The following is a 25,300-nucleotide window of genomic DNA, read 5'->3' on the forward strand; positions in this document are numbered from 1 at the left end:
TGAAACAGCTTTCAGCCCCAGAAGAGAAAAAACTGTTATCTGCTACAACAAAGTTTTCCATGCAAAGATATTGTAATTCCAGTGAAAAGGTTCTTCTGCTTAATGGACCAGAGAAGTGGAAATTCTTGGTGACTAGACCCATTGATCTTCAAGAGGGCCAAGTTATAATGTTCCAGGTCTGTCACAGTTCTATATCATTTTTAACTCCATTTAATATGATCACATCAGGACTCTGGGTTTCTGATAGCTAGAGCCTGGATTATATGCAAATGCCTTTGTTCATATGCATTTGAATATATTTTTCAGCATATTTTGCCATTTTTTAAATGCATATAATCCAGGATTTACTGCTAACAATAACTGAATGATAACTATATCCTCAAAAAGTCCTACTTGCAAGTTTACTATGACCATTCATCGTGTACTGGTTGAATAGGACATAGCCTATCGGGTATTGGTAAAATGGAACAACTTTGTTTTTTGTTTCTTACATAATTGATTGCAAAATGTTCAAAAAATCATTCTATTTTTTTATTCTATTCCAAAACAGGACTTTTTTCCCATTGAGCTAAAATCCTGCATTTTTATTATTTAGTCATTGTGAAGTCTTAGAATGGAACTGTCCAATGTATATTCCGAATTATTATGTTTTTAAAATGTACAGTACGTTTCATAGCTCCCTTGAGAAAGTCTCTCAGGAAAAGAAATTTGAATCTGGTGAACTGAAAGAAGCTGCTCAAGAACTGAAGAAAATAATTTTATTCTTGTCATACATTTGCCTTCACTATAAGAAGGCCATTGCAAAAGCATGGATCACTGTGAAATCTGGTGAATCAGGTGTTTGAAATGCATACTGGGGAAATTATTGTTTTGTGGTAGAAAAGGGGATGACCGCATCTGAGGGATGTCAGTAGAAGATATTAAAACCAGAGTGATATCATTCAATTTGCCTTAACGAGATCTATCCACAGACATAAAAAACACAAACATATTTTGAATATTTCTTGTGATTCAAGCATTTAAAGCATTTCGTTATGCAATTTTTTGAGGATACATCCTGTATTATCAGATGATTTAAAAGATGCATTCACATCAAGATATAGGAGCTTTTTAAAATGATTTTCAGTTAGACATAAATTAATGAGACGTGAGTGACATTGATTTCAAAGAACTCGATTACTACTTTACTGAACATGTACCTCGTACACATTCCTCTACAGAATTTCTAATGAATCGGAGCATGCCGGAGAGAATGTATGTTCTAAGTGTATGCTTAGCAACGTATTTATGTTGTTGAGTTGCACTTGTTTTGTGTTCAAGCTGCCATCTGGCTTCCATTTTTTAAAAATAATAATAATGTTATCCTCACGTATTCCCAAGGGATCACCATGATTGTCCAAGGAATTTGTTAGTGTTAGTAAACATCCATGCCCGAACTGGGATTCAAACCCAGACCTGCACAGTGAGAGGCTAGCTCCCTAACCACTTGACTGCCACCTGGCAGTCAAGTTTCTGAAGTAAATATGGAAATGCTTGAGTTTTCATATTTTTGTCAGTATCGAGCTCGAACGTCAATAAAGAACTTGACTGAAAATTTCTGTTCACACTTCTCTACCGAAATTATTGTGAAAAATCCATGAGAAAACCTTCATTAGCCGAATCCTTATTTGCTAAGGTAGTAAAAACTTGAAAAAAAAATCATTGTTAGCCAAAAAATTCGTAAGCCAACGCATTCGTTAGCAGAGGTATCACTGTATTTCTAAAAAGTTATTAATGAAGAAATAGCAGGTGGCACATAAATGCTGGAAGATGAATCAAACATTTTTTTCTAAATAATCATGACCAATAGCCCCTTTCAGTTCTTAAAATTTTGATGAAATTTTTGCACATGAGGATTTTACCTTGCAGCAAAAAATTCTTTTTCCCAAATTTAAGAAATTTTCTTGTGTGGATTATAAGCTGCCACAAGTTATACTGTGTGTGTGTGCATATATACAAAAAACTTTCTGATGAACCTCAATATGTGTGAATTTTTTGCTCCATATTTTATGGACATTTTATATACTTTTAGATAAGCATTGGATGTAGCAAAAAGTTTGATTGGGATAGTGGCGTGAGATTTGAATTCTCTCATGATTCTGGAGTGACTTGGGAACTTGTTCAGAGACAGTGTTTTCCAGATTCTGAATGTGATGGACTTGCTCACGATTCTTCTGTGTACTACTCAGGTGTTTATGGCCACTGGAAGAGAGTCCTCATTCCTGTAACACATCACCTTGCTCAAAAGTATGGGAATTTTTTTAAATGCAAATTATAAGAAATTTGGTCTATTATAGCAACAATAATGTGGGAAAAATCACTGGTGCATGATATTCTACTGCTGCTATGTCTTTTTCAGACAGACTTTATTCAGGTGGTTCCAAGGTAGCGATGATCCTTTATTATTCTTGGGCCAGCAACTGATGCCTTTTGCAGTTAAAGAATTTTATGTTGGTTACCCGTGTCCTCTTAGTTGCTTAGGAAATGGTTACTGTTCAGGGGGATTAAACTGCATTTGTGATCAAGGTTATCAAGGTAAGGGAATTTTTAAATTTTCCTCATTTGCTCTTTTCTTAAAGCGAATGTGATCAAAAGCCGTGAATATTAATAATCTATATAACTATTATATCATGAAGGTATTTGCAACTTTTATCATTTATAGTTTGTGTAATATATCTTGATGTATTAAGAATTTTACTATGGATGAAACTTTTTTGCTTGCTTGTCACTCAGGTCCAATTTGTTCGAGTTTAATACAGAATCCAGCGGGCATGGTAGACAGGTTTGATGAAGTTGATATTGCCAGTGATAAATGGCAGGTTTTTGGAGGACAGCTCGGCAATGGATGTGGAAATCTTTCTCTTGGAAGCTCACTTTACTTTGGACAGCAAGGATACCGTATAGCGGAAACTAGAGATCTTGATACAACACATCTCAGGTAAGTAATTTGCTGAAAATATATCTCTCAAACCACTTTAAAGTAGAAATGGAATAATATTTGATTTTTGTAAAAAACTGGTTTTAGATATTTTGTTTTTATGAAGGTTTATTTTTCTGTCATTGTTTCATGTTTCATTTTCAATGTATATTTGCACAGAAAAATTTCATTTTTTTGAATAAGGATATGAGCTGTGTGTGAATATAAAAACTTTTGCTTCTTTGTTTTGCACAGGTCCTTACAATTTATTGTGCAGTTAGGAAGTGTTCAGAATATGGCAACTTGTCGTCGTCCAATGGACCGTAGTGAAAATCTGTTTGTGCAGTTTTCTGTTACAGGAGGCTTGATTTGGTCAACAGTTAGAGAATTACACTATGAGACTTTTAGTTTCAAGCCTGCAGCTGTTGAATTAATGCTTCCCGAGGATGCTAAAACTATCACAACTCGGTTTAGATGGTGGCAACCTTTAGGAAAAAGAGGTTTGTAAACAGCAGTTTTACCAAGCTTTACCATGATCAGTTTAATGTTTAACACTACTGACATGTCTCCTGACATTTATATAGGTCGTACTGATGGAGGGCTGGAACTCTCACACTGATAGTATAATAAGCTTGGCATAAAATCCAGAAAATAACTATTCTGTAACTATATTAAACACAACAGCAGTAGAGAAATGTGACTGACTTTAATGGCCATGCACAACAGAATTCACTTCAAGCAAACAGCACATGAATTGACAAACTTGTGCATGGCCGTTGTTGCTAATATGCTATCACAAAACAATACATATATATAGTACCTTTAAGCAGCATTGACAAGATATCTTCTTCTTTAAAGACCTCTTATTTTGAGCATTGGCAAGCTCAGATATTAAGTTGATTTCTGAATTAAACAGTTTTTGCTATTCTCTTATTACTTTGTTCCTACTGAAAAATCAAAGAAGGCCTTGTTAATTAAAAAATATATGCTATTTTAGGGGGGGGGGGGGTTTAGTAATTTCTGCTCTGCTGCTTGAAAGATTAAAATCTGTGTTTTAACCATGTCGCCTATATATTCTTGAAATATTTTAATATCTAATCAAATGACATTTGTGTCTGTGCATCAGGATCAAGAAAAGCTCAGTGGGCAATCGATAATGTTCAAGTTCTTGGCAATCACAGGAATTCTAAAGGATTCGAAGATAATTTTAGTCCCATGTCAACTGATAACTGGTTCCTTACACAGCATGGGGTACCAAGAGCAGGTTGCGGTGGAGATGGACGAGCATTAATTTTTGCTGCAGATCACAGTATGTTTTAAGAAGTTTCATGTAGTATTTTTGCACTTTTAAAAATGACTTTTTTTTTCGATAGCACTGAAATGAGTGTTTGAAAGTTCAGATTAAAATCAGAACATGATTGTTGTATTTATTGTGTTGATTAATTATCCCAGACTGTACGTAAGCAGAACTGATACTTGGTTCAAAATAATTTATTCTCTGTACATAAAATGTTATTCCCAGGTGAAGAACATTATGCAGAGACATGGGACTTTGAAATATCGGATGCAACTTTCTTACAATATGATATCAACCTCGGCTGTGGTATTCAGAGTAATCCTTTCAGCGTGCAGTTGGAATATTCTGTAAACAAAGGACGAAGTTGGACTCTTTTGACTGTGCCCTGTTCTCCTCCAGATGTTGGGTGTCAAAGCTATTCCTCAGGATCTGTTCATTTATCCTCACAATATGCAAACTGGACAAGAGTGACTGTATATTTGCCTCTCCATGCTGTGTAAGCACTTTTATTTATTTTCATCATTAAAGTCGACCAAAATGCTAATTATCATTCAAATTTGAAAAGTTCAAATATGTATAATACATTTATAAAAAGGATATGAGAATTTATTTCTGTTTAGTGGCTAATTATCAATGTTTATTTAGTTTTCATAATACAGCAACTGAAATAGCTTCAACTGAGACTTTGCTATGAACAAATGAATATTTTTACCCTATTGTAGAGTAACATGCATCCTCATGTATTCTATACAAATATGCATATATTTTTCATAAAGCAAAAAAAAATTTTTACATTTTTCATAATGTATTACATCATAAAGGTTTTTTGTATGTTAAAATTGTCATGTAACCGTAACCTATGTAACTATCACACATTTCACAAGAATGACGCCACTCTCCACTATCATACGAAGGTTTTTAACAACTGGATGTTGCGAAGATATACTTTGGAAAGAGAGAAAATTCAACTGCCCCTATGGGGAATCGAACCCACGTCCTTTCACTTTCCAGGTGAACGCCCTAGACCACTAGACTACAGAGGCACTGAATCTCTCAATCTTTCCTTGGAGCTCGTGTACACTGAAAGGGACCGTACATGGACGGCCAGACCAGACTCAGGCTAAGCTCACAACTGCTGACGCTGCTACCAGATTTTCTCTCTTTCCAAAATATATCTTCGCAACATCCAGTTGTTAAAAACCTTCGTATGATAGTGGAGAGTGACATCATCCTTGTGTAAGTCGCCATCTGGTGGCAGCGTCAGCAGTTGTGAGCTTGGCCTGAGTCTGGTCTGGCCGTCCATGTACGGCCCCTTTCAGTGTACATGAGCTCCAAGGAAAGATTGAGAGATTCGGTGCCTCTGTAGTCTAGTGGTCTAGGGCGTTCACCCGGAAAGTGAAAGGACGTGGGTTCAATTCCCCGCAGGGGCAATTGAATTTTCTCTCTTTCCAAAATATATCTTCGCAACATCCAGTTGTTAAAAACCTTCGTATCACACATTTATAGCTACTTTTATGAATGTGATGTATAGGTATCAATATAACAAACAGCTATGTATTGCAACACAAAAAAAAATCATCAAAATTCTCTCATTATTAGTTCACGGCTGACAACAGAGCCGTAACTAGGATTTTTTGAGGTGGAGCAGACATGATCTAACTAACCCCCCCCCCCCCGCCCACAGCAAAATTCGATGATTTTATTACCACATTTTTGCTCTTTTCCGAAATTTTCCCACCCCTCTAAAGTTTGCTGCTCCCTCCAGTTCCGGCCCTGGCGGATAGTACTGAAGGCTCTGGTCTTGTGGGCTGTAGTAGTCACTTTAGACATGTAGTCATGTCTGACAAAAACACTATATAAAACTGAATACAATATGGAAATGAATTATCTTTCATTAATTTATCTACATCTCGTAATCATCATCTAGGCCTATTTTTTTGTCCAAACTTCATCTGTACATTGTATATCCAGTTCTATACTTTGTATGATTAGAGGAGTGACATCATCTCGTATATCTGGCTAAGTCAGCTGTGCTGTCATTCTGCCTGCTGAGCAACCCATATAGGTGTTTGGTTAGTCTTTATGCAGCCCCTGGCCATGAGGAGATGATTGACTGTTATTTGATCTTTTGATCATTTTTGTCGCACCACGGTCATTTTCTGCACACGAGGGCTAATTAGACCGGGACCTACAATTTATCGCCGATTCCGAACGGCAGGCTTGTTTTTTTATACTCATCGAGAGGTTGGTGCGCTAACCTCTCGATGGGGGACTCCCTGCGGTAGCAATTTTTTTTTTGCTGCGGTCAAGTCACCGTTTCTTGTTGTACCCCTGTGTCAGTAAAGTTTTCTGACAAGGACGAACCGGGTATCGAACTCGCGACACCTCTAAACATCCTTTGGTACTTTAGGTGAGCATCTTATCGACCGGGCTACCGCGCCCCTTTATTTTTTTATTTTTTACTTGAAAAAGACACCCACTGCATGCCAAAATGTGATGCAAACCAGGACTTTTTTGACAACATATTTAATGCAAAATCTTGCATAAAATTGTATATTTGTCAATCTTTTGCGTCGCTTTACATTAAAACAATATGTGCTTATCAAAAAAAAACTTTATTATGCATCCTGTATATTATATATATATATAATTTTTTACATAACAGATATCATTTCAGAGTTTTATAGAGAATACATAACTTCAACAATTCATCTTGCAGGTCACCATCCACTAGATTTCGTTGGATAGAAAATGTTGAGTCTAGTGGTCATTCATGGGCTATTGATAATGTATACCTAGGAGAAGGTTGTCCTTGGATGTGTTCAGGCCATGGTAGCTGTATTGGTAACAAATGTGTGTATGTAAATGCATAATTCTTTAAATGATTGACTCGATGAAACTTATTATAAAAACTCTTGATTCATGCAGCCTCATGCTAAAAAAAATTAAACCACACATTAGTATGACTTTATGAATACTGTTTTTTTTCTATTTATGCTTATATATACAAATTCTTTCTTATTTACGTTGCTCTTGATTAAAATTTAAGGCTCATATCAATTTTTGTATATAATTGTAAGTGATATTAATTTTAAATCATTTGTGATATTGAGTTTCCCCATCTCTGTTAGCCATTCAATAAAGATGAAGGCTGGTTTTTTTTTTCCAGAATAAATTTTTATTTTAGATCTTTTACTACAGACTCACCGCCATTTTTGTATTGTAATACACTTTTGTCAGTGTTTCTTCTAGCCTTCAGACATGTGCCAGGAGGGGTGGGGGGTAATTTTTGGTGATGCCCCTTAGAATTGCCTCCATCCTTTTTCGCATTACAGTTATAGAATTCAGAATTTTTTTTTTTTCTGAATTCAGAAAAAATCACAGTCGTGATTTTTAATTTGATCGCTAAGTGAAGGCCAGAACTCTGCTGCCAGACTTATCTTGTTGCAGAATTCTCTTCCAGCCCAGCTTCATAGCAGAATCTTCAGTTTGACTCTTTATTTAGTCTTCAGTTTGATTACTACAAATTGCTTGATGTGAATAGCATGGTTAGGCCTTAGGGAGAATGGTGTCTTATTGTTTTACTGGTTTTTGCTTGAGAATCGTGTATCTGGCTTCATTTTATTGGATCAAAAAGTCGAAAATAGTATATTAAAATACATATATGAGTATAATTCCCTTTACAATAGTTATAAAACAGTTGAAATAAAAACATTTTGTCTCATTCTTTATTGAACAGACCTCATGATGATGTCAGAATTGATCTAGTTTTAAATGAAAAGATTAATCTTGAATTAATTAATCTCTTTTGTTTTGATAGTGAATTTGAAAAAAACCATAAATCCAGACTATAAGAGCATTTTTTGTTTTGATCTTTATTTTGACCCTCCCCCCCCCCACCCTCTTTTTTGAAATGGAAAGTTGTGATCCTGGATATGGTGGACCACACTGTGTTCCAGTGGATCACCTCCCTTGTGAGCTGCGAGATACTTTTGAGGTGACCAGTTTCAATAGAACGGTCTGGAAAGAAGTATATGGTGGTGAGATCAGCACTAGGTGTGGAACTCTAGTCAGTGGTTCTGCTCTAACATTTTATAAGGTTTGTATAAGACTTTACTGTTCCATTTAATCATAATGATACTAACTCTGATAGATACTGCTATCATTATTAACCGTATTAGATATCTGGAATTTGATGTAAAAATACTAAATTGATTCATCTATATGCATTTTTATAGTTCAATAATTTATTTAAGGGCATGGTAGCCCAGATTAATAAGATGCTGACTATCCCAACGAATGTTCAGAGGCATTGCAAGTTCGGTACTTGACTTTTCCTTGGCAGAATATTTCCTGACACAGAGGTGCAACACAAATCAAATATCGATGAAATTAACACACTGCTACAGCAGGAAGTCTCCCAATGAGCAAACCAATTTTTCGGCCAGACAAGCAAACAATGCTGCATTTCAGATTCAGCACTAAACTGTAGGTCTCAGTTTAATTAGCTCTCACTTGTAAAAAAAATGACTGTGATGAGGCAAAAATGATCACATAAAATATTTTTTTAATGATATGGAGATATATGATATGATATTATATTATACAGATTAGAATATTTTGTGTAATTTATACTCATTTTCCCATGAGCATGATATTATCAAATGAACCCAGTATCAAATCAATTTCCATTATAATATTATAATATCATGTTTGAATGCTTAAATTATTTAATGTTATTATATACATAGTTATTTGTTGAATCAGATCATTTGTTTACACTTTGACATAGTCATATTATGTAGTGCTTTTAACATGAATACCTGCATATTTTATTTGTGTGATTTCCATTGCAGTGAAAAATATATACGCATATTGTTTTTCTTTTTAATAAACCCTTACATCTTATTATAAGGATGAACCAAGATCGGCTGTCACCCAAGATCTAGATTTATCTTCTGCACAGTTCATCCAATTCACTATGAAATATGGCTGCCGTGCATCTTTGTTATCATCAGCAACACGAGCAAATGGAATCCTCATCCAATATTCTAATAATGGGGGAATTATCTGGAACTTGTTAAAAGTAAATCAATTTCGTGAGATGCTGAGTAGACCTTAATGTATTTTTTGCACTTATAAACTAATCATATGTGACCATTTTATGTGATGGTAAATTAATTCATATATTCATCACAATGTCAGATCATTTCAAATTGTCTTCCAGGAACTTCATGTCTCAACTGAAGGCTCTGCTCAGTATTATCTGATTCCTATTAAAGACCCTGATGTTCAGACAAATGCCACACGTATTCGAATCTGGCAACCACGGCATGACGGTATTCAGATTCACTATATCTATCCCACTGAAAAATGTTTTGAACATTCAATTTGATTACTATTCAATCATGACTGGCTGATGCATAATATGCCAGAAATACATTTTTGTGTCGCTACAGGTTTTGGAATAGCTGAATGGGCAGTTGATAATTTCTATGTTGGTGGTATGGCAGTTCTTCCTAATGTATTGTACGACCCATTTGATGCAATGCCACAACCAGATGCTTGGCTTTTCTGGCCTGGTGGAACAATGGGAAGTTTTTGCAGTGGGTATGTTGTGATTAATAATCATTTTACCATAGTGAAATTAGTAGGAGACCTATCTCTTGTTCATGTGCCTTTTATGCGATTTTTAAAAGTAAAATTTAATCAACTCATTATTTTCTAGGACAACTTCTAGGGATGGCCTGGTATTTTCATCCAGTGAAGGTGAACGTTCATTATATACAAGAGATATGACAGTCACTGAAGATTATGTCATACAATTTGAGGTGATTAAGTATATATTTTTTAATTATATGAGAAAATTTTGAAATTACTATCTTGTGGCAATCAAAATATTAAGTTCAATTTTACAGTGATAATTTTTTTTTTATTGTATAATCAACATTATTAATTCTCTAATATACAAAGTTTTCCACGACTGGCTGATACGAAAATGAGTTTTGGAAAGAAAATTCAACTGCTTCTGCAGGAAATCAAACCGACATCCTCTCACATGCCAGGTGAGCATGCTGGACCACTGTGCTGCAAAGGTAGCAAACCTGACTGCAACTGCAGAAAACTTTGTGTGAATACAGGGAGTGATATCACCTTTGGATAAGTCGTCATCTGGTGGCAATGTCAGTATTTGTGAACTGTTGGCTGAGTTAGGTCTGGCTGTTCATGTACGATCTCGTTTAGCCCATATAAAATCTAAGGAAAGAGGTTTGTTGTTCTTTCATTGTAGTGTAGCAGTCTACCATGTTCACCAAGCATGTGAGAGGACGTGGGTTCAACTTCCCACAGAGCCAGTTGAACTTCCTTTTCTGAATTCATCTTTGCATCAGCCAGCTGTAGAAAATTCGATATGAATAGCGGAGAGTGACATATTATATCACACACATCTTTGGATTTTCTAATAGTTCACCAAATTGTATTTTATTTTTAATTTTTTTTAGATCAAAATAGGCTGTGGTGCTACAATATCACCAGAAGATCCTGTGAGCTTGGAGTATTCTGTGGATAAAGGAAGAACTTGGACTCTTGTAAAAAGTGCTTGGTTTTCTTATGGACAAGGACCAGATTTCGTCATGCAAGTGGAGTCTCCTTCGGTTTATTATAGCAATAGCCATCATCACTGGCAGAGATATATAGTGCCTCTTAAAGGATTGAAGATTTGTGGGTAAGTTGAAAAGAAATTATAATACTCTCATGATGACTACTTAATGCTTCAAACTTATTGGCTCAACTTTACGTAATAAATTTCTGTTTGTATTAGATAGAGAAAGAACTTTCGTAGCATTTTTAATTTTATTTAAAAAATCAATTGAAACTGATGGTACTACAATGCAAAATTTAGTGGTAAAAAAAAAAATGCTTGATATATATTTGAAATTACATGAAAAAAGACCGGGTATCGAACTCAGGACACCTCTAAACATCCTTCGGTACTTTAGGCAAGTATCTTATCAACCTGGGCTACAACGCCCATGAAAAAAGTCTTTTCTCACGGGCGTTGTAGCCCAGGGTTGGCATGACCACAGAAAAAAAATGCTACCACAGGGAGTCTTCCATTGAGAAGTTAGCGCACCAACCTCTCGATGAGTATAAAAACAAGTCTGCCATTCGGAATCGGCAATAAATTTTAGCTCCCGGTCTAATTAGCCCTAGTGTGCAGAAAATGACCGTGGTGCGACAAAAATGATCATTGATCAAATGAACATTTTTTCATCGTTTACTTCAAAATTCAAGTTGTGTTTATTGATTTTCAAAATGTTAATCCAATGAATACTCCTTGATATGTCGCTGTCCAAACTATTCAATATAAACAGATTAAGCAGGAAATTTTCATCCACAGTTAAAGATTCTTTATAGGAAAGACCATCAGAACTTATTGAATAGGCAGACATCTTGTGCACAAATTTCTTAAATGAGATCCGCAGTAATTTTCTTTATAGCATATTTCTGTGATGTTTTGTGACTTGAAAAAGCTTATTTAATGTATTACAATGGAAATTTAACATTATTTTTTTTTGGAATGCAGGAATGTTCGTTTTAGGTGGACTCAAGGGTTTCATTCCTTAAGAGACTTGCCATCCACATGGTCCATTGATAATGTGTATATTGGTCCAGCATGCACATCTCACTGTATGAGTCATGGTTCGTGTATGAATGGTGTTATGTGTTTCTGTGATTCAGGCTATGAAGGTGCTTTCTGTCATACTACATCTCCTAATCCGAGTCTTCTAAAGGATGGTTTTGAGGGTAGGTGATTGATCATATTATTGGTAATTGTGTAATAGATTTTGTCACATAAGTTGATTAGTTCAAAATTTGAAAGTTTTTTATTTTGCTCCTTACTCTCAAAATGAAAATCTGTTTGAAGGTTTTCTATTTATATACAAGCCAGAAATATTTTTTAATTTCTTTTGTTTTAGATATCAGTTTTTAAAAATTATTTTAAAATTGAAAGGAAATGGAATTGATGAGAAGAACTGGCAAATCTGGAGTGGTGCTGAAATATCCCTAAGCTGTGGAATATTGATCAGTGGGACAAGTCTTGTGTTTGGGTATCAGGGAGAACGAATGTTGGTTTCTAGAGATTTAGATTTGACTCTAGTCGGGTAAAGTATACTACATTTGAATTAAAGCTTTTACCACTTCTACTGTGCTTATATTTAAAAATATTTCCATATTGTTTTTTTCATATAGTTTTTCCCTCATAGTGTTTTAGATTACATTGGAATATATATTTTGTTGCCTGGCTAGTGTTACATTATTCATTAGAATCTTCATTGCTGAATAAGATTTTATTTGCTACACTATGTATAAAAAATATTTTCTGTAGTAGAATGAATATCTTATGATTGGATGTCTAACCTTAATTCGTGAAAATTAAAAGAGAAAATATAACTCTAGTGTGAGAAATATTAATATTGTATCGATATCTACTGGAAACTTTTTTTTCCTTCTAATCCTTCAGATGTGCAAAATTTTTGAGTTACAGCTTTGAATCACCGGGAATTACCATGAAATGAATTTGAGGAGAATATTTAACATTTGCACCTACTTTCATATCTGATTCTTGTAGGAAATGAAAAATGAATTACTTTTTTTTCAATACAGGGAGTTATAATTTAAATGCTTTATTTAAAATGATAATTATCACTTCAGAAAGTAAATAGTGTTTTTTTTTTTTTTCAGTATGGTGGAAATTGAAAAAAAAGTGTTTAATGAAAAGTTCAAACGTATAAATAACATTACTTTAGAGCAGTGTTCCTCACCTTCCTGAACCTGAAGATCAGTAACATTTCAAACATTCTATCAGGTCATTGAATCACAATATATGAAAATGGAGTTAGAGAAACACCGAAATGACCGAACCAAATCTAAGTGATGATTACGAGTACAGTTTAAAGTCTCTAAGTTGAAGAAAGATTGAGTTTTTCAGTCCGAGGAGAATAATTTGAGAAAATCTTCATAAGACTTGATGTTATTTAATCAATAGCCTAGTCGTGTGGTAAACATGCCATTAGTGCACTAATTACTCTTGTTTCCTTTAAGAGTTTTGTACTGAATATGAGCCACAAACATTTTTAATATAGTTTTACATTTTTACAGAGCTGTGCAGTTCTATTTGAGGCTTGGCTGCCAGATGCAACGACCTTCACCAGATGAGCATCCTGTACTCTTACAATACTCTGTAGATGGTGGAGCTACTTGGAATATGCTAGAAGAGTTTAGTTTTGGAGAAAATCCACAGGGTTCTCGTCCATCTTACATTGCTATAGAACTTCCACATCATGCACGTACTAATGCTACTACAATTAGATGGTGGCAACCATCTTTTAATGGGACATTCTTTGAAGAATGGGCTATAGATCAGGTTATTATAGTTATGAATTCATTATTACACAAGTTTTGACCATCATTTTAATCTGGTCAATGGTGCTATCTTGAAACACATATGTAAGGAGCATAAGTCATGACGAAAAGTTTTGTGATTCAAATTGAGTGATCTTTTTGTTTGACCAGATGTTTTTATATAAATAACCCAAAACTAACTAGAAATTGATGATATTCTCACGATGAGTTTGACACATTTATGAAGTTTTTCCATGTTAATTTCACGTGAAAAAAAACAACATTGATGTTTCATGCAGGTATTTATTGGCGGAGATGTGAATGGACTGACTGCTCTCAATGATGACTTCAGTATCGCAAAAGAAGCTAATTGGGTTTTGAATCCTGGAGCTCAAGTTGAACCAGCTTGTGGCAGCAGAAATAACTTTTTGCATTTCAAAGGTATCTTGTATTTTACGCCATAGAAGAAGCCGAATCTTCAACTAAATTATGAGCATATATAACGTCATCTGTGTTTCACTTTTATAAATTAATTTTTGCTTTAATTTTCATAAATTATTTAATTATTTTCTTATGTCAGGCCCAGATGAAAAACGCTATGCAGTTACTACAGATGTTGTTGTTGGAGAAAATACATATGTTCAGTTTGAATTGGCCATGGGATGTACTGATACTGGAACAACATGCTATGGTAGATATTTTCTCTTTTTATTAAGAAACAAACATTTTAAATGCAGGCACATTGTTAAAACATATGTAAATATACTGTTGGAGGGCATGAAAATTTGTGCACATTAAGCACAGAAAGATCATGGTCCAGTTTGATATCTCTGAAACACTGGTTGATACATTTGTTTCTCTATGCATACATTAGTAATTTTTTTTTTTTTTTCAAATGTAAATTCAAATGCAAGGTTCTGTGTTTCTCTTTTTTCAGATATTATCTTAGAATTCAGTGCAGACATGGGAAAATCATGGAGTTTGGTGAGAGAAGACTGTCTTCCCACTCAGGTTGACTGCAGTGAATATTATGAAGGTTCTGTTTACTACTCAGATGTACACAAGCAGGTCACAAGAATAACTTTGCCTCTCCCAGACTATACAAGGTTTGATTTTTTTTTTAATGAAATGGTGTGAAATAGTTTTTCTTGTTTAAATATCATTATCAATTTGTTGAGTATTTCGTTATGAATTACAGAACTCAAACTACGCGATTCCGATGGAAGCAACCAGCTGGTTTTAAATCGTCTCAAACTTGGGCTTTGGGTCACCTATACATTGGGGAAGAATGCTTATATATGTGTTCAGGCCATGGAAAATGTGTTTCTGGACAATGCAGGTAATTATAGTTTTCAAGTTTATCTAGGTATTAACTTATCATTAATTCACTTTGCAATGTAAAATGGTGGACACAAAAGCATAATCTCAATTTTTTACTTATACTACATTCTTTAACACAAACCCGATTCTATCAGCTTAATCCCCTTTACAATCATGTGCAAAATATCTCATCCAAATGCCAGGGGAATAAATTCATTCCAGCTGTCTGTTTCTTTTACCTCTTTTTTTCTCATTGCAAAGCTTTATTGTAACCCTATGAACAAAAGTTTTTTCTTCCCCAATCTTTCTATACGCATGTGTTTAGGGATTCACCCTTTACATATGATGTTCCTTTCTTATGTGAGAGAGAAATAGAATGTGTAGGGAGAGGGGAAGGGCAAAAAATAAATCCAATGTAGGCCTACTCTTTTATCAACTTTACTGTTTTTTCCCTTCTATTTCGTTTTTTTGTCTTTCTTTCTTCTATATCTTTTTCTCTCTTCTTTTTTTAACTTGTGAACAAGGTTACTAGATTTATTAATGATACTTCTAATAGAGATCATGTAAATTTGTTGCCAAAAGTATGTGAAGGGATTAAAACTTGTGATTTCATGTGTTATCTTCACTTATTAAATTCCTCAAAATTTTGGGGATAGCAAACTTTAATTTCCTTTAGTTGGCAGTAGGAATGAAACCAATACACATTCATTTACCTGTAGGTGTGATGATGGGTGGACTGGTTCTGAGTGTGAGGAATCAAAATCTCTACTTCCTACAGAATTGAGAGACACATTCAACAACAATCCATCAGCATCAAAATATCATTTAGTTGTAGGAGGTGATATTTCTGAACTTTGTGGACCTGTTGCATCTGGTCCAGCTTTGCATTTCTATGGGGTGAGAACTCTCTTAAATGATGTTTGATTCCTAAAAGAAAATAAGTAATGTAATGGATGCATAAGTTGTATGTTCATCTGTAATAGTCCTATATGAATTTCAATTGATCAATATATGATGAAAGATTTACGGATATTTAGTTTCATCTATGTATTTGAAAATTTCAAATTAAGTCACAAAAAATATACAATTTAATTTTTAATGTCCAATTTAAATTTTTAATTCCCATGTTTTTTCCCAAGTGTGTCAAAAAATTAAGTATTACTTTCACTTATTCATTTAAATGAATTTCCAAAAGTTTCATATTTGTCCTTAGATGATCAAATATTTGTCAAACGTTTTCTTTATTTTCAGTCTTGTTCTCGCCAACTTGTCACAAAAGATCTGAACTTGGAAAATGCCACAGTTATCCAGTTTTATTTCAGATATGGTTGTTTGTCATCACCATCCTCTGCAAATCATACAGTGTTTGTTCAATACTCGTTGAATGGTGGAATAGTTTGGAAGACATTGAAGGAACTGTATTTCAAAAGTTATCAATCTTCAAGGTGAGCATTTGAGATTCTTCTACACTGATCATAAAGAAATGCAGCATGAAGAATAGTATTCTCCCTTCATGGGTTTGACATTTTTAGGAATGTGAATGATATTTTTAAGAATTCAAATTCAGTTGTAAAATTGAACGCTGTGTCATATGCTCCAAATTAATTTCATTTATTATATTTAATTCTCTTAGCAGGGATTCTTTTTTATAAATACAATTTGAGATAAGCCATTAGTTTTACTGTATACAATTTTTAAATCCCATATTATGGAAGTTATTTTGTTGTTTGCACTATATGTGACACATTAGTTTAATCAGTTGATTTCTCAACTGACTGTAAAAGAATGTTGTTTATTCCAAAACTATGAAAAATAAAATGTCTGCATAATGTTACATTCAAATCATGAAATAGTTCAGTATTTGATACAATGATACAATTAAATTAGTTTTCTTTAAAATTCTCTTTTAAAATAAAAAAAATACTTTTAGTGGTTTTTATAAAATCCTATGGCAGTCTACTAACTTTTTCCTTCTTTATTTATTCAGTTATGTAGCAGTGTCACTGACAGAGGCAGTTCGGCAGAAAGCAGTCAGAATTCGATGGTGGCAACCACAACATGCAGGTCGTGCTCATAGTGATTGGGCTATAGACAGCCTTTATATTGGTGGAAAACTGACTGCACCAGATCAATTCAATGACTTAAACCGTGGTGGTCATTTTTTGGATGTTTCAAAATGGCTGACCACAACACATGTAGAAAATAGCCAGTTTTGTGGAAGTGACTCAGCTGTTACTATAGGAAAGTCAACTACTGTTGAATGCTCTGTTCTTGAGACAATAGATATTAATGTGCGTAAAAACTATGTTCTAGAGTTCATGGTAAGTTGTGTTGATTTTTTTTTCCTTTGATGGAAAAATTATAGAATTGCAACATGTCACAGATGTTGCAAAGAATATGAATAAAAAGTGACCAAATAAAAAGTTATATGCCAAATATATATGTAATATAAATTGCTGGGGTTATAATTTAGGCTAATTTTATGGAAATGACCCGTATATCTATCTATGGAGCTATTGACCTATGTACTGTCAACATTCATCTACTATGCATATTTTTGCAAATTTAATTTCCTAAGACAACTAAGACATGTAATCATTACTCTGCTCATATAATTCCGTATGTTATTTTATTTTAAAGCTTTCCATTGGCTGCAACGAAAGCTGGGCTGACCCTGGTGTTCCAGTTCATCTCGAGTATTCTGTCGATTTTGGTCAATCCTGGCAGACCTTGATTCCACAGTGTCTTCCTCGAGATCTTTCATGCGCTGGACAAGCGCAATATCCTTCCATATATTTTGCTCCCTTTGCCTGGAGAAGAATTATGGTACCTTTGCATGGAGATGTGGTTTCTAGGTTTGTGTTATATTTTTGTAACTGAGATCTTTTCTGGTCCAGTTGCATTGCTAAAGATATATAGTGTAAGAATTCACTATATTTGCACATGTTGACTTAAAATACTTTATTACAAATATATAAATTTATCACTATCAAAATTACTATGGGTTAAACTTTACTATTTACATCACAGTCGAGTACAACACCTCCAGACATTTAGAAGTCTCAACTCTCTCTGTTGGTATTACACATATACATATATAAGTATACACTCGCAGCATTCACAGCGGCAATCATGGATGACTAATGCCATCTGCTGGATTATTGGTTGCTATACAATAGTATCGCTACACTCTCATAACCAATGAAAATTTGATTTTTCTGTAACTAAATAGAACAAATATAAAAAAAAAGAAAAGTTTTTAAGAATTTTCTTTCAATATATATTCAAATCTATGTAATTTTTCTAATCTACTTCATAGACGGGAATTAATTGTAAGTATCTTTAATTTTCATTGTCATTTATTGTTTATCTTTCTGAAATTAAGAAAAAACAAATATGCCAATATTTCCAGGTGGACAAGATTCCGTTGGATCCAACATGCAACACAAGAACTTTCTCCCTCTCACAGATGGGCCATATCAAATGTATATGTTGGTCATCAGTGTCATCATCATTGCCATGGTCATGGGTCATGTGTACAAGGAAGATGTAAATGTGATAAAGGATATTCTAGTAGCACCTGTCAAAGACCTGATCAGAATCCAGTTCGTATTTTTCTTCTCAAGTAAATTTACCTTAAAAACTCTACAAATATTTCATAGTTTTCCTATGTGTACTTATGAAATTTCAAGTTAAATCTTTATACCATTTCTTTAAATATTTAAGGTTTACTGTAAGTTTTGATTTTTTATTCATTTTTTTATTTGCTGCCAGTCATTCTTGAAAGATACTTTTGATGACCCTGAACTTGATTCCATATTCTGGCACTATGTTGTTGGAGGGTCAGTAACTCTTCCCTGCACAGTTCTTGTTGAAAGTACAGCTGTTGTGTTTTATGGACCCGCACCTAGAATAATAGAAACTGTTGACCTAGATCTACGAGATGCAAAGTAAGTTCGGTATCATTTATTCTTTTCATTGTAAGTTTTACTTTTTCATAAATTTTTCTACTTTAATAACATTAATGAGAATAAATAAAAATAAACTTTGCTGGTTTATCAGACTTTATTTTTTAATTTCCATTAAGATTTCTTCAGTTTGTGGCTCAACTCGGTGGTAAAGGTGACAACTTGGCTTGCTTATCTGCTACTACTCGTAACCACAGTGTATTTCTTCAGTATTCTCCCAATGGAGGTTAGCAGCAGTAAATATCATAAATAAGTTAAAATTTAAATTGTGTTAGTCAATTTTTAATTTTATTTTTTTATCAAAAAACATGGCATTTATTCTTCATACTGCTGATTTTATTTTTCTAGGTGTCACATGGAAACTACTTCATGAACTTGATTATATGTTGTATTCTCAACCTCATGCTGATCATATTTTGCTACCTGCTGATGCGAGGACTGCAGCAACTCGACTCAGGTGGTGGCAAGCATCAGGACTGTCAAATATGGATGAATTATGGCCAGCTTTTTCACTTGACGATGTTTATGTTGGTGGCAATGAAATCAATGCTTTTGAGCTTTATGAAGATTTTAATGACATTTCTACCTTTGATCAAACCAATTGGTGGTTTCATCCATATGGAAAGGTGTAAAACTTTATATCTGTTAAATTTCTTTTCTTTTTAATCCATTTTTAATACCCTTTTTCATTATTTATTATACCCAATTTCATTATGTTCATAAGAAAACATAAAAATATATATAATAATGTTCAAATAACAACATTTTTTTTCTGCAATCCTCAATGATTCTCTCTACCCAGCCAAAAGAAATTTTTTTTGTTAATCAGATATGCTCATATGTTTCTATGAATATCAAAATGCTCATCAATTCATTCAATTTTTATGTAAGAATTAACCAAAAAAACATTCAATAACTATATGAAACATAACTTTTATGTGTGTGAGTGAAGGGGGTATTTATAATTTTTTTCAATGATAACATATTTGTGACTAACTTTTAGTTTATATCTCATAAAAGTCAAATAAATCCAGATACTTTTAGCTAGTTTTCAATACGTCTTCAATACTTTAACCATAATTTTTTAACATATGCATAAAATAACGAAAAATATTATTTTACTTTGCAGATAGAAGGTTCATATTGTGGTCAGACAGAAGGAAATGCATTTGTTTGGAAAAAAGACTCTGATATTGAAGAACGAGGCATAGTGACAAGAGAACTTATTGTAGAAGATGGCTTCATGTTGCAATTTAAGGTTTTGAATCGCCTCTTACTGTACTGATTATATCATCTTATCCATATCTGCATTTCTCTTAACCCTTTCAGACCCGAGTATTAATTTTTTGGAATTTTCAAAATGTATTTGCATTTTTGATTCTCAAAACATGCACTAAAACATAAATTTGAGCAAATCTTAATTTTTTATTTATTTATTTTTTTGGGAAGAAATAATTCCATTGAATTTTTTTTTCAACCAAGATAATGCAGGGTATATTCATCTTCACATACACATTTTTTCCAGAATTTTATTGCTCAGTTTTAAGCAATAAATCACACTTTTCCCAGAGACACTTTCTCCTGGAAGCCATCTTTAAAGTCCCTGAAAGTTCAACTTTAAGTGCTGCCTTCTGATGAAAGCCCGCAAAGTTCATATTGATCATATTTCTAACTCAAAACTTACACAATCCTTCAAGCCAAGGCTTAATTCTCCGAAGTCAAAAGAAAAAACTCTACGATGAGGAAACTCTACAATGAATTGACGGCATCAGAGTTTGAAATTTTTTATGCATATTTTGTGATTTTCAGTGTAAGTTACATATCCACAACAACTCATTTTTTTTTCACACATTTACTTGCCTTGAAAAAAAAATATTCATATTCTAAAATTTTGCAAGATGGCCTTCTTTCTCATGAATTAAGTGTGCATTTTTAATATCATTAATTTTATGAAGTATATATTTCAACACTCATTTTCATCCAGGTTTGTGAAAATATTTCACAAAGATCCTTTGTGGATCTGGAAAAAGATGAATGACTTCTCTCTCTAACAAGTTCAATAGGCTTTTGATTGGATTCAGACCAGGATTTGATGGTGGCTCCTTTAAACACTTTTTCACAGTTGGAGAAAAATTAAAAAAAAATTTTTACCGTCATCATTCTGAATAAGAAAATGTTCATTCATGGCTAAAGATATTAAAATAGTCATCATAAGCATGTTGAAATATTCAAGCTGACTTTATTATATCACTGATCCTAGTTCAAAACAACAGAAACAATGCCAGATCATAAGACTTCTTTTTTGGAACCTTCATATAGGTGCAAGAGAATGCATTAAAACTTTTTTTGGCTACACAGGCCATGTAGATCATGTCTACGTGCACTTGTATAATTAACTATGTTTTAAGGGTTTCCCAAAACCTTGAAAATTTCATGTATGAAAAGTCTGAAATTAATAATTGTGAACTCCAATGACTCAACCATTAGGTATTAACTATTAGTCTTGTTTTCTTATACACTTGTTTTTCCACCCCTTTTCTTTATTACTATGCACACATATGAATGAATTAGTAATTAAAGAATAAATATATGTCAAAAGCTATATTCTGAAGTTTTTTTTCCTTCAAAAATTCAGTTTTTATTTATTGTTCAAATGGTATTCCATGAATTTATGATTTTTGATCGCTGTAATAATAAAATATTTCTCTACAGAAGATAAATACTTTCAAGAAAAATATTTCAAATTATTCTTAATTATAATTTTACATTTATCGATATTGTACATTGCCCAATTATTTTGAATTGCTTTTGCCGTCACTTTCAACTGATTTATAGTAACACATGAATTTATTTTGCATACTTAAAAAAAACCCTTTTATGCTTAAAATCATTTTTATTTATTGCATGTTAATTTTTTAACAATTCTTTTTTTCCCCAGATTGTCTTGGGTTGCATTGATCAAAGCCAACAATCTTGCATTACAAACCATAGTGTTAGATTGGAATTTAGCAAGAACCCTGGTGCTGGTGAGTAATTCTGGTCATCAGTTTTCTTATTCAATTCCACATTGAAAATTATTATTTTTTAATTACTCAAAATAGACGCAAGTTTATATGATAACAGAACTAACCTAGATTGTTGGAGACTTGTATATAATATAAATAGTAAAGTTTAATTATAAGACTTTCTTTATTTTGAAAATTGAATGTGATTGTCAATAATGCTATTCACACAATGGAATGTGTATGCAAATATTTATAGTTTCTGAGACTTTTTTTATCACAGGTGAATGGGAACTCGTAATGAAATCTTGTTTACCAAGTAACACTATGGATGCAGAATGCTCACCAAATGATTTTCATTCTTCATCTATATATTCTGTTAATAGCCATGGAATATGGACTCAAGTTACTATGTACCTTCCACCTAAAACCTATTCGAGGTAATAATTGACCATGAAAGTATGATAGCATGTCATGCAAAGTAACTGTCATTTAATTTGAAAAAACTTCCTTACATATACTGGGGTTTGTACAAATGAATTACGAGATTTTTAAAATTAATATTTTCATAACTATTACATATAGTAATATAATCTCTGATACATGAAAAAAAAAAGAAAAACATTCATAGCTTTTTCAATATCGCTCAATAGATGGCAGCACTTTCAGAGAATGCAATGACTGAAATTAAAAATGTTGACAATGAGAGAGAAAAATGTATTTGTGTATTAGAATATGCAAAGATTGTTTCTGCTATTCTATGCACTGCGTGCAGTTAGAAATTTATAACTGAAAAAAGAAAAGAAAAAAAAAGAATGGTTTAGTCAATTTACACTCACTCTATTCTATTGCCACCTATTGAGTGATGTTGAAAAAAAAAGGGTTGAATGTTTTTTATTTTTTCACGTTTCACAGCTTATATTGCCTCCTCATGCCAGAGGCATGACTGTTGATTTTCAGTTTTTGGTGTTATCAGCTGGTTGGATCCCTTATTTTGCTACCTAAGTTTTGCCACAAAAGTGAATGTTTAATTCCTATTGAAATGCATGTTACAAAGCATTTTAGCGAAATGACATTCATATAGTAACATGGGTAGAGTAAACATTCAAATGTCATTTCCCGTGTTCTGGAAATTTGCATATTCATGCTTCTAGCATGAGGGGGATGATGATATGTGTAAAATAGTTCTGAAAATATAAATTTTTAAAATTGTGTCATTCATTTGTGCAAACCCTGTATAATACTTAACCAATGATTTCAAACATTTTTCCAGCTTGACCCAATTCCGTTGGATTCAAGACATCCCCATTCACATGCCAAAACCCCACAACATACCTACATGGGCTATCGATGATGTCTACATAGGGGAAGCTTGTGCCTCTCTTTGCAGGGGTAAAGGAACATGCGTAAATGGAAAGTGTCATTGTCATCAAGGGTATTCTGGTGAGACATTTTTATGTGTTACCGCCCACCCTTAATCTCATTTAGTTAAATTTGTAATCAAAATTTCATATGGTAATGGAATCAAGAAATTATTCTTACTTTTTCATGGTAAATTAGGGTTTATTCATGAATTTCATTCATTTAATAATCATGTAGGGAAAGACTGCCAACCAACAAGAAATATATTTGGAGGGCACATGTTGCCAACAACAGTAATGGACTCTTTTGAAAGTTCCTTATCTTCTGATTTGTGGGACATTGTCCGAGGAGGACGTATAAGTCAGGATTGTGGTTCACTGGCACCTCATGGCGGTGGGAATCATCTCTATATGGGAGGATGCGGAACACGGGAAGCTGTGTCCCAGGAAATTGATGCTTCATCCTCCAGGTGAGAAAAATAATTCTAAAAGGATCCAAATGAATACATAATATTTATAGTATATAATATGGAATAAATAGTGTTAAAACTTTGTTTTCAGAATTTAATTTAAAAAATAAAATTATATTATTGGGAGATTATATCTTGGGAGATGCTCCAAACAAACTTTGAATATGATTGCAACATGGGCTAATGAATGGAGCATGACCTTTAGTGTTGGTAAGTGCATGGTCACTCATTTTGGCTCAAACAACCTATGTTTGGCTTATGAGTTGAATGGTATTACTATTCTGGATGCAACTAGGGTCACCGATTTGGGAATTCGGCTTATGTTTTTTTTTTCAACATTGTTCAGCAGTAGTCCAAAAAATGAATAGAATGTTTGGTTCCATTCTTAAAAAGATTTCTTCACATCCTCTTAAAGTCATTCCTCTGCTTTTCTGAGGCTTAGTTCATCCTGGAGACTGGAGTATGCCATAAAGTTTTGGAGACCATACCTAGAGACATAGACTTGGTTGAAGGGGTGCAGAGAAGCACTTCTTGTGCTCTTGTTGGTGCTCAAGGTTTGAGCTATGAAGAGTGACTTTATTTCTTGATTATGGTTATATTGAAGGAATGCAGTGATATGATCGAAGTATTTAAATTTTCAACGGGATGGATAGGATGAACCATGAGTTATTAATACGCTGTTTAGAAACTAGATCATCAAGGGGACACCAGTATCATTTAGTAAGGGACAATTCCAGATTGCGGTGTAGTAGTACGTTTTTCTCTGATAGGGCTGTCAATAAATGGAATAGCTTACCTACCTGGGGTCGTGAATTCTAACACAATTGATACCTTTAGAAAGAAGTACGATAGACATAGTGGGATAAATCAAGAAACTATCTATACTTGGGAAAGACAACCATAATCTTTTTTGTGGGCAGTAAATTAGTAATTATATAGTATTAATTGTTATCAGTTTTTTCCTTCGTGATATATGCTTTTGTATTGGGTTGCTGTATTTTAGTTATGTTTGACATCCATATTTTTTATTTACACCTTTTTCAAGTGACTTTGCTGGGCAATTCTAGTGTAGTGGCCTTTGTATTTGTATTAGTCAATTAAAATTCATTGCTTTAAAACTCAATTTGACATCATCACAGCTTTCTTCTTTTATTGAGGAAATATTTTTTATCTACCATATTTCAAAGTATATAAGGAACCCCCTGATTTTTTGGATTAAATTGAGAATTTTTTTATCAAAGTTATCTTTTTTTATATTTCAAAATAAAAATATTTTTTATTCTTCATAGAAGCCCTCATTAAATTTCTCATCACTCTCATCTGATTACCTCACAATCAACTGCATCAACTAGCCCATTATCATCATCAGAGTCACTCTTACCATTTTGGTTTGAGTTTCGAGTAATCAAATAATTTGCTGACCTTCTAACAGCCAATGTTCCTATTGAGAATATCAGTTTTTTTTATTAATCTTTAAAGTTTTTTTATTAATTTAATTTTCTTTTGTTCATGAAAGCACTT

At 33.4% G+C, this 25,300-nt stretch overlaps 1 protein-coding gene and 2 non-coding genes across 4 annotated transcripts in view; 2 read left to right on the forward strand and 1 right to left on the reverse strand.

The window, feature by feature from the left end:
• Positions 1-25,300, forward strand: part of LOC149075929 (reelin-like) — a 90,065-nt gene that overhangs the window by 23,943 nt on the left and 40,822 nt on the right. For both annotated transcript variants that reach the window (XM_089243445.1, XM_089243444.1), the window contains 34 exons: positions 9-176; positions 2,072-2,286; positions 2,399-2,574; positions 2,773-2,977; positions 3,212-3,456; positions 4,083-4,265; positions 4,479-4,749; positions 6,973-7,110; positions 8,175-8,352; positions 9,169-9,339; positions 9,481-9,592; positions 9,713-9,863; positions 9,982-10,084; positions 10,754-10,977; positions 11,839-12,059; positions 12,268-12,418; positions 13,416-13,680; positions 13,958-14,099; positions 14,239-14,349; positions 14,596-14,764; positions 14,857-14,997; positions 15,698-15,875; positions 16,230-16,423; positions 16,966-17,299; positions 17,619-17,833; positions 18,391-18,583; positions 18,753-18,928; positions 19,066-19,172; positions 19,295-19,572; positions 20,076-20,204; positions 21,885-21,972; positions 22,232-22,388; positions 23,222-23,391; positions 23,548-23,779. In XM_089243445.1, coding sequence (XP_089099571.1) covers positions 9-176; positions 2,072-2,286; positions 2,399-2,574; positions 2,773-2,977; positions 3,212-3,456; positions 4,083-4,265; positions 4,479-4,749; positions 6,973-7,110; positions 8,175-8,352; positions 9,169-9,339; positions 9,481-9,592; positions 9,713-9,863; positions 9,982-10,084; positions 10,754-10,977; positions 11,839-12,059; positions 12,268-12,418; positions 13,416-13,680; positions 13,958-14,099; positions 14,239-14,349; positions 14,596-14,764; positions 14,857-14,997; positions 15,698-15,875; positions 16,230-16,423; positions 16,966-17,299; positions 17,619-17,833; positions 18,391-18,583; positions 18,753-18,928; positions 19,066-19,172; positions 19,295-19,572; positions 20,076-20,204; positions 21,885-21,972; positions 22,232-22,388; positions 23,222-23,391; positions 23,548-23,779 — 6,191 coding nt within the window. The remainder of the gene's footprint in view (positions 1-8; positions 177-2,071; positions 2,287-2,398; positions 2,575-2,772; positions 2,978-3,211; positions 3,457-4,082; positions 4,266-4,478; positions 4,750-6,972; positions 7,111-8,174; positions 8,353-9,168; positions 9,340-9,480; positions 9,593-9,712; positions 9,864-9,981; positions 10,085-10,753; positions 10,978-11,838; positions 12,060-12,267; positions 12,419-13,415; positions 13,681-13,957; positions 14,100-14,238; positions 14,350-14,595; positions 14,765-14,856; positions 14,998-15,697; positions 15,876-16,229; positions 16,424-16,965; positions 17,300-17,618; positions 17,834-18,390; positions 18,584-18,752; positions 18,929-19,065; positions 19,173-19,294; positions 19,573-20,075; positions 20,205-21,884; positions 21,973-22,231; positions 22,389-23,221; positions 23,392-23,547; positions 23,780-25,300) is intronic.
• TRNAS-GGA (transfer RNA serine (anticodon GGA)) lies at positions 5,223-5,296 on the reverse strand. Its single transcript has one exon. It is a non-coding gene; the product is annotated as a tRNA-Ser (tRNA).
• TRNAS-GGA (transfer RNA serine (anticodon GGA)) lies at positions 5,610-5,683 on the forward strand. Its single transcript has one exon. It is a non-coding gene; the product is annotated as a tRNA-Ser (tRNA).

This window comes from Pholcus phalangioides, unplaced genomic scaffold (genome assembly GCF_987345545.1).
Source record: "Pholcus phalangioides strain wild (caught in Gottingen) unplaced genomic scaffold, Ppha-v1.0 ptg000015l_1, whole genome shotgun sequence".
NCBI lineage: Eukaryota > Metazoa > Arthropoda > Arachnida > Araneae > Pholcidae > Pholcus > Pholcus phalangioides.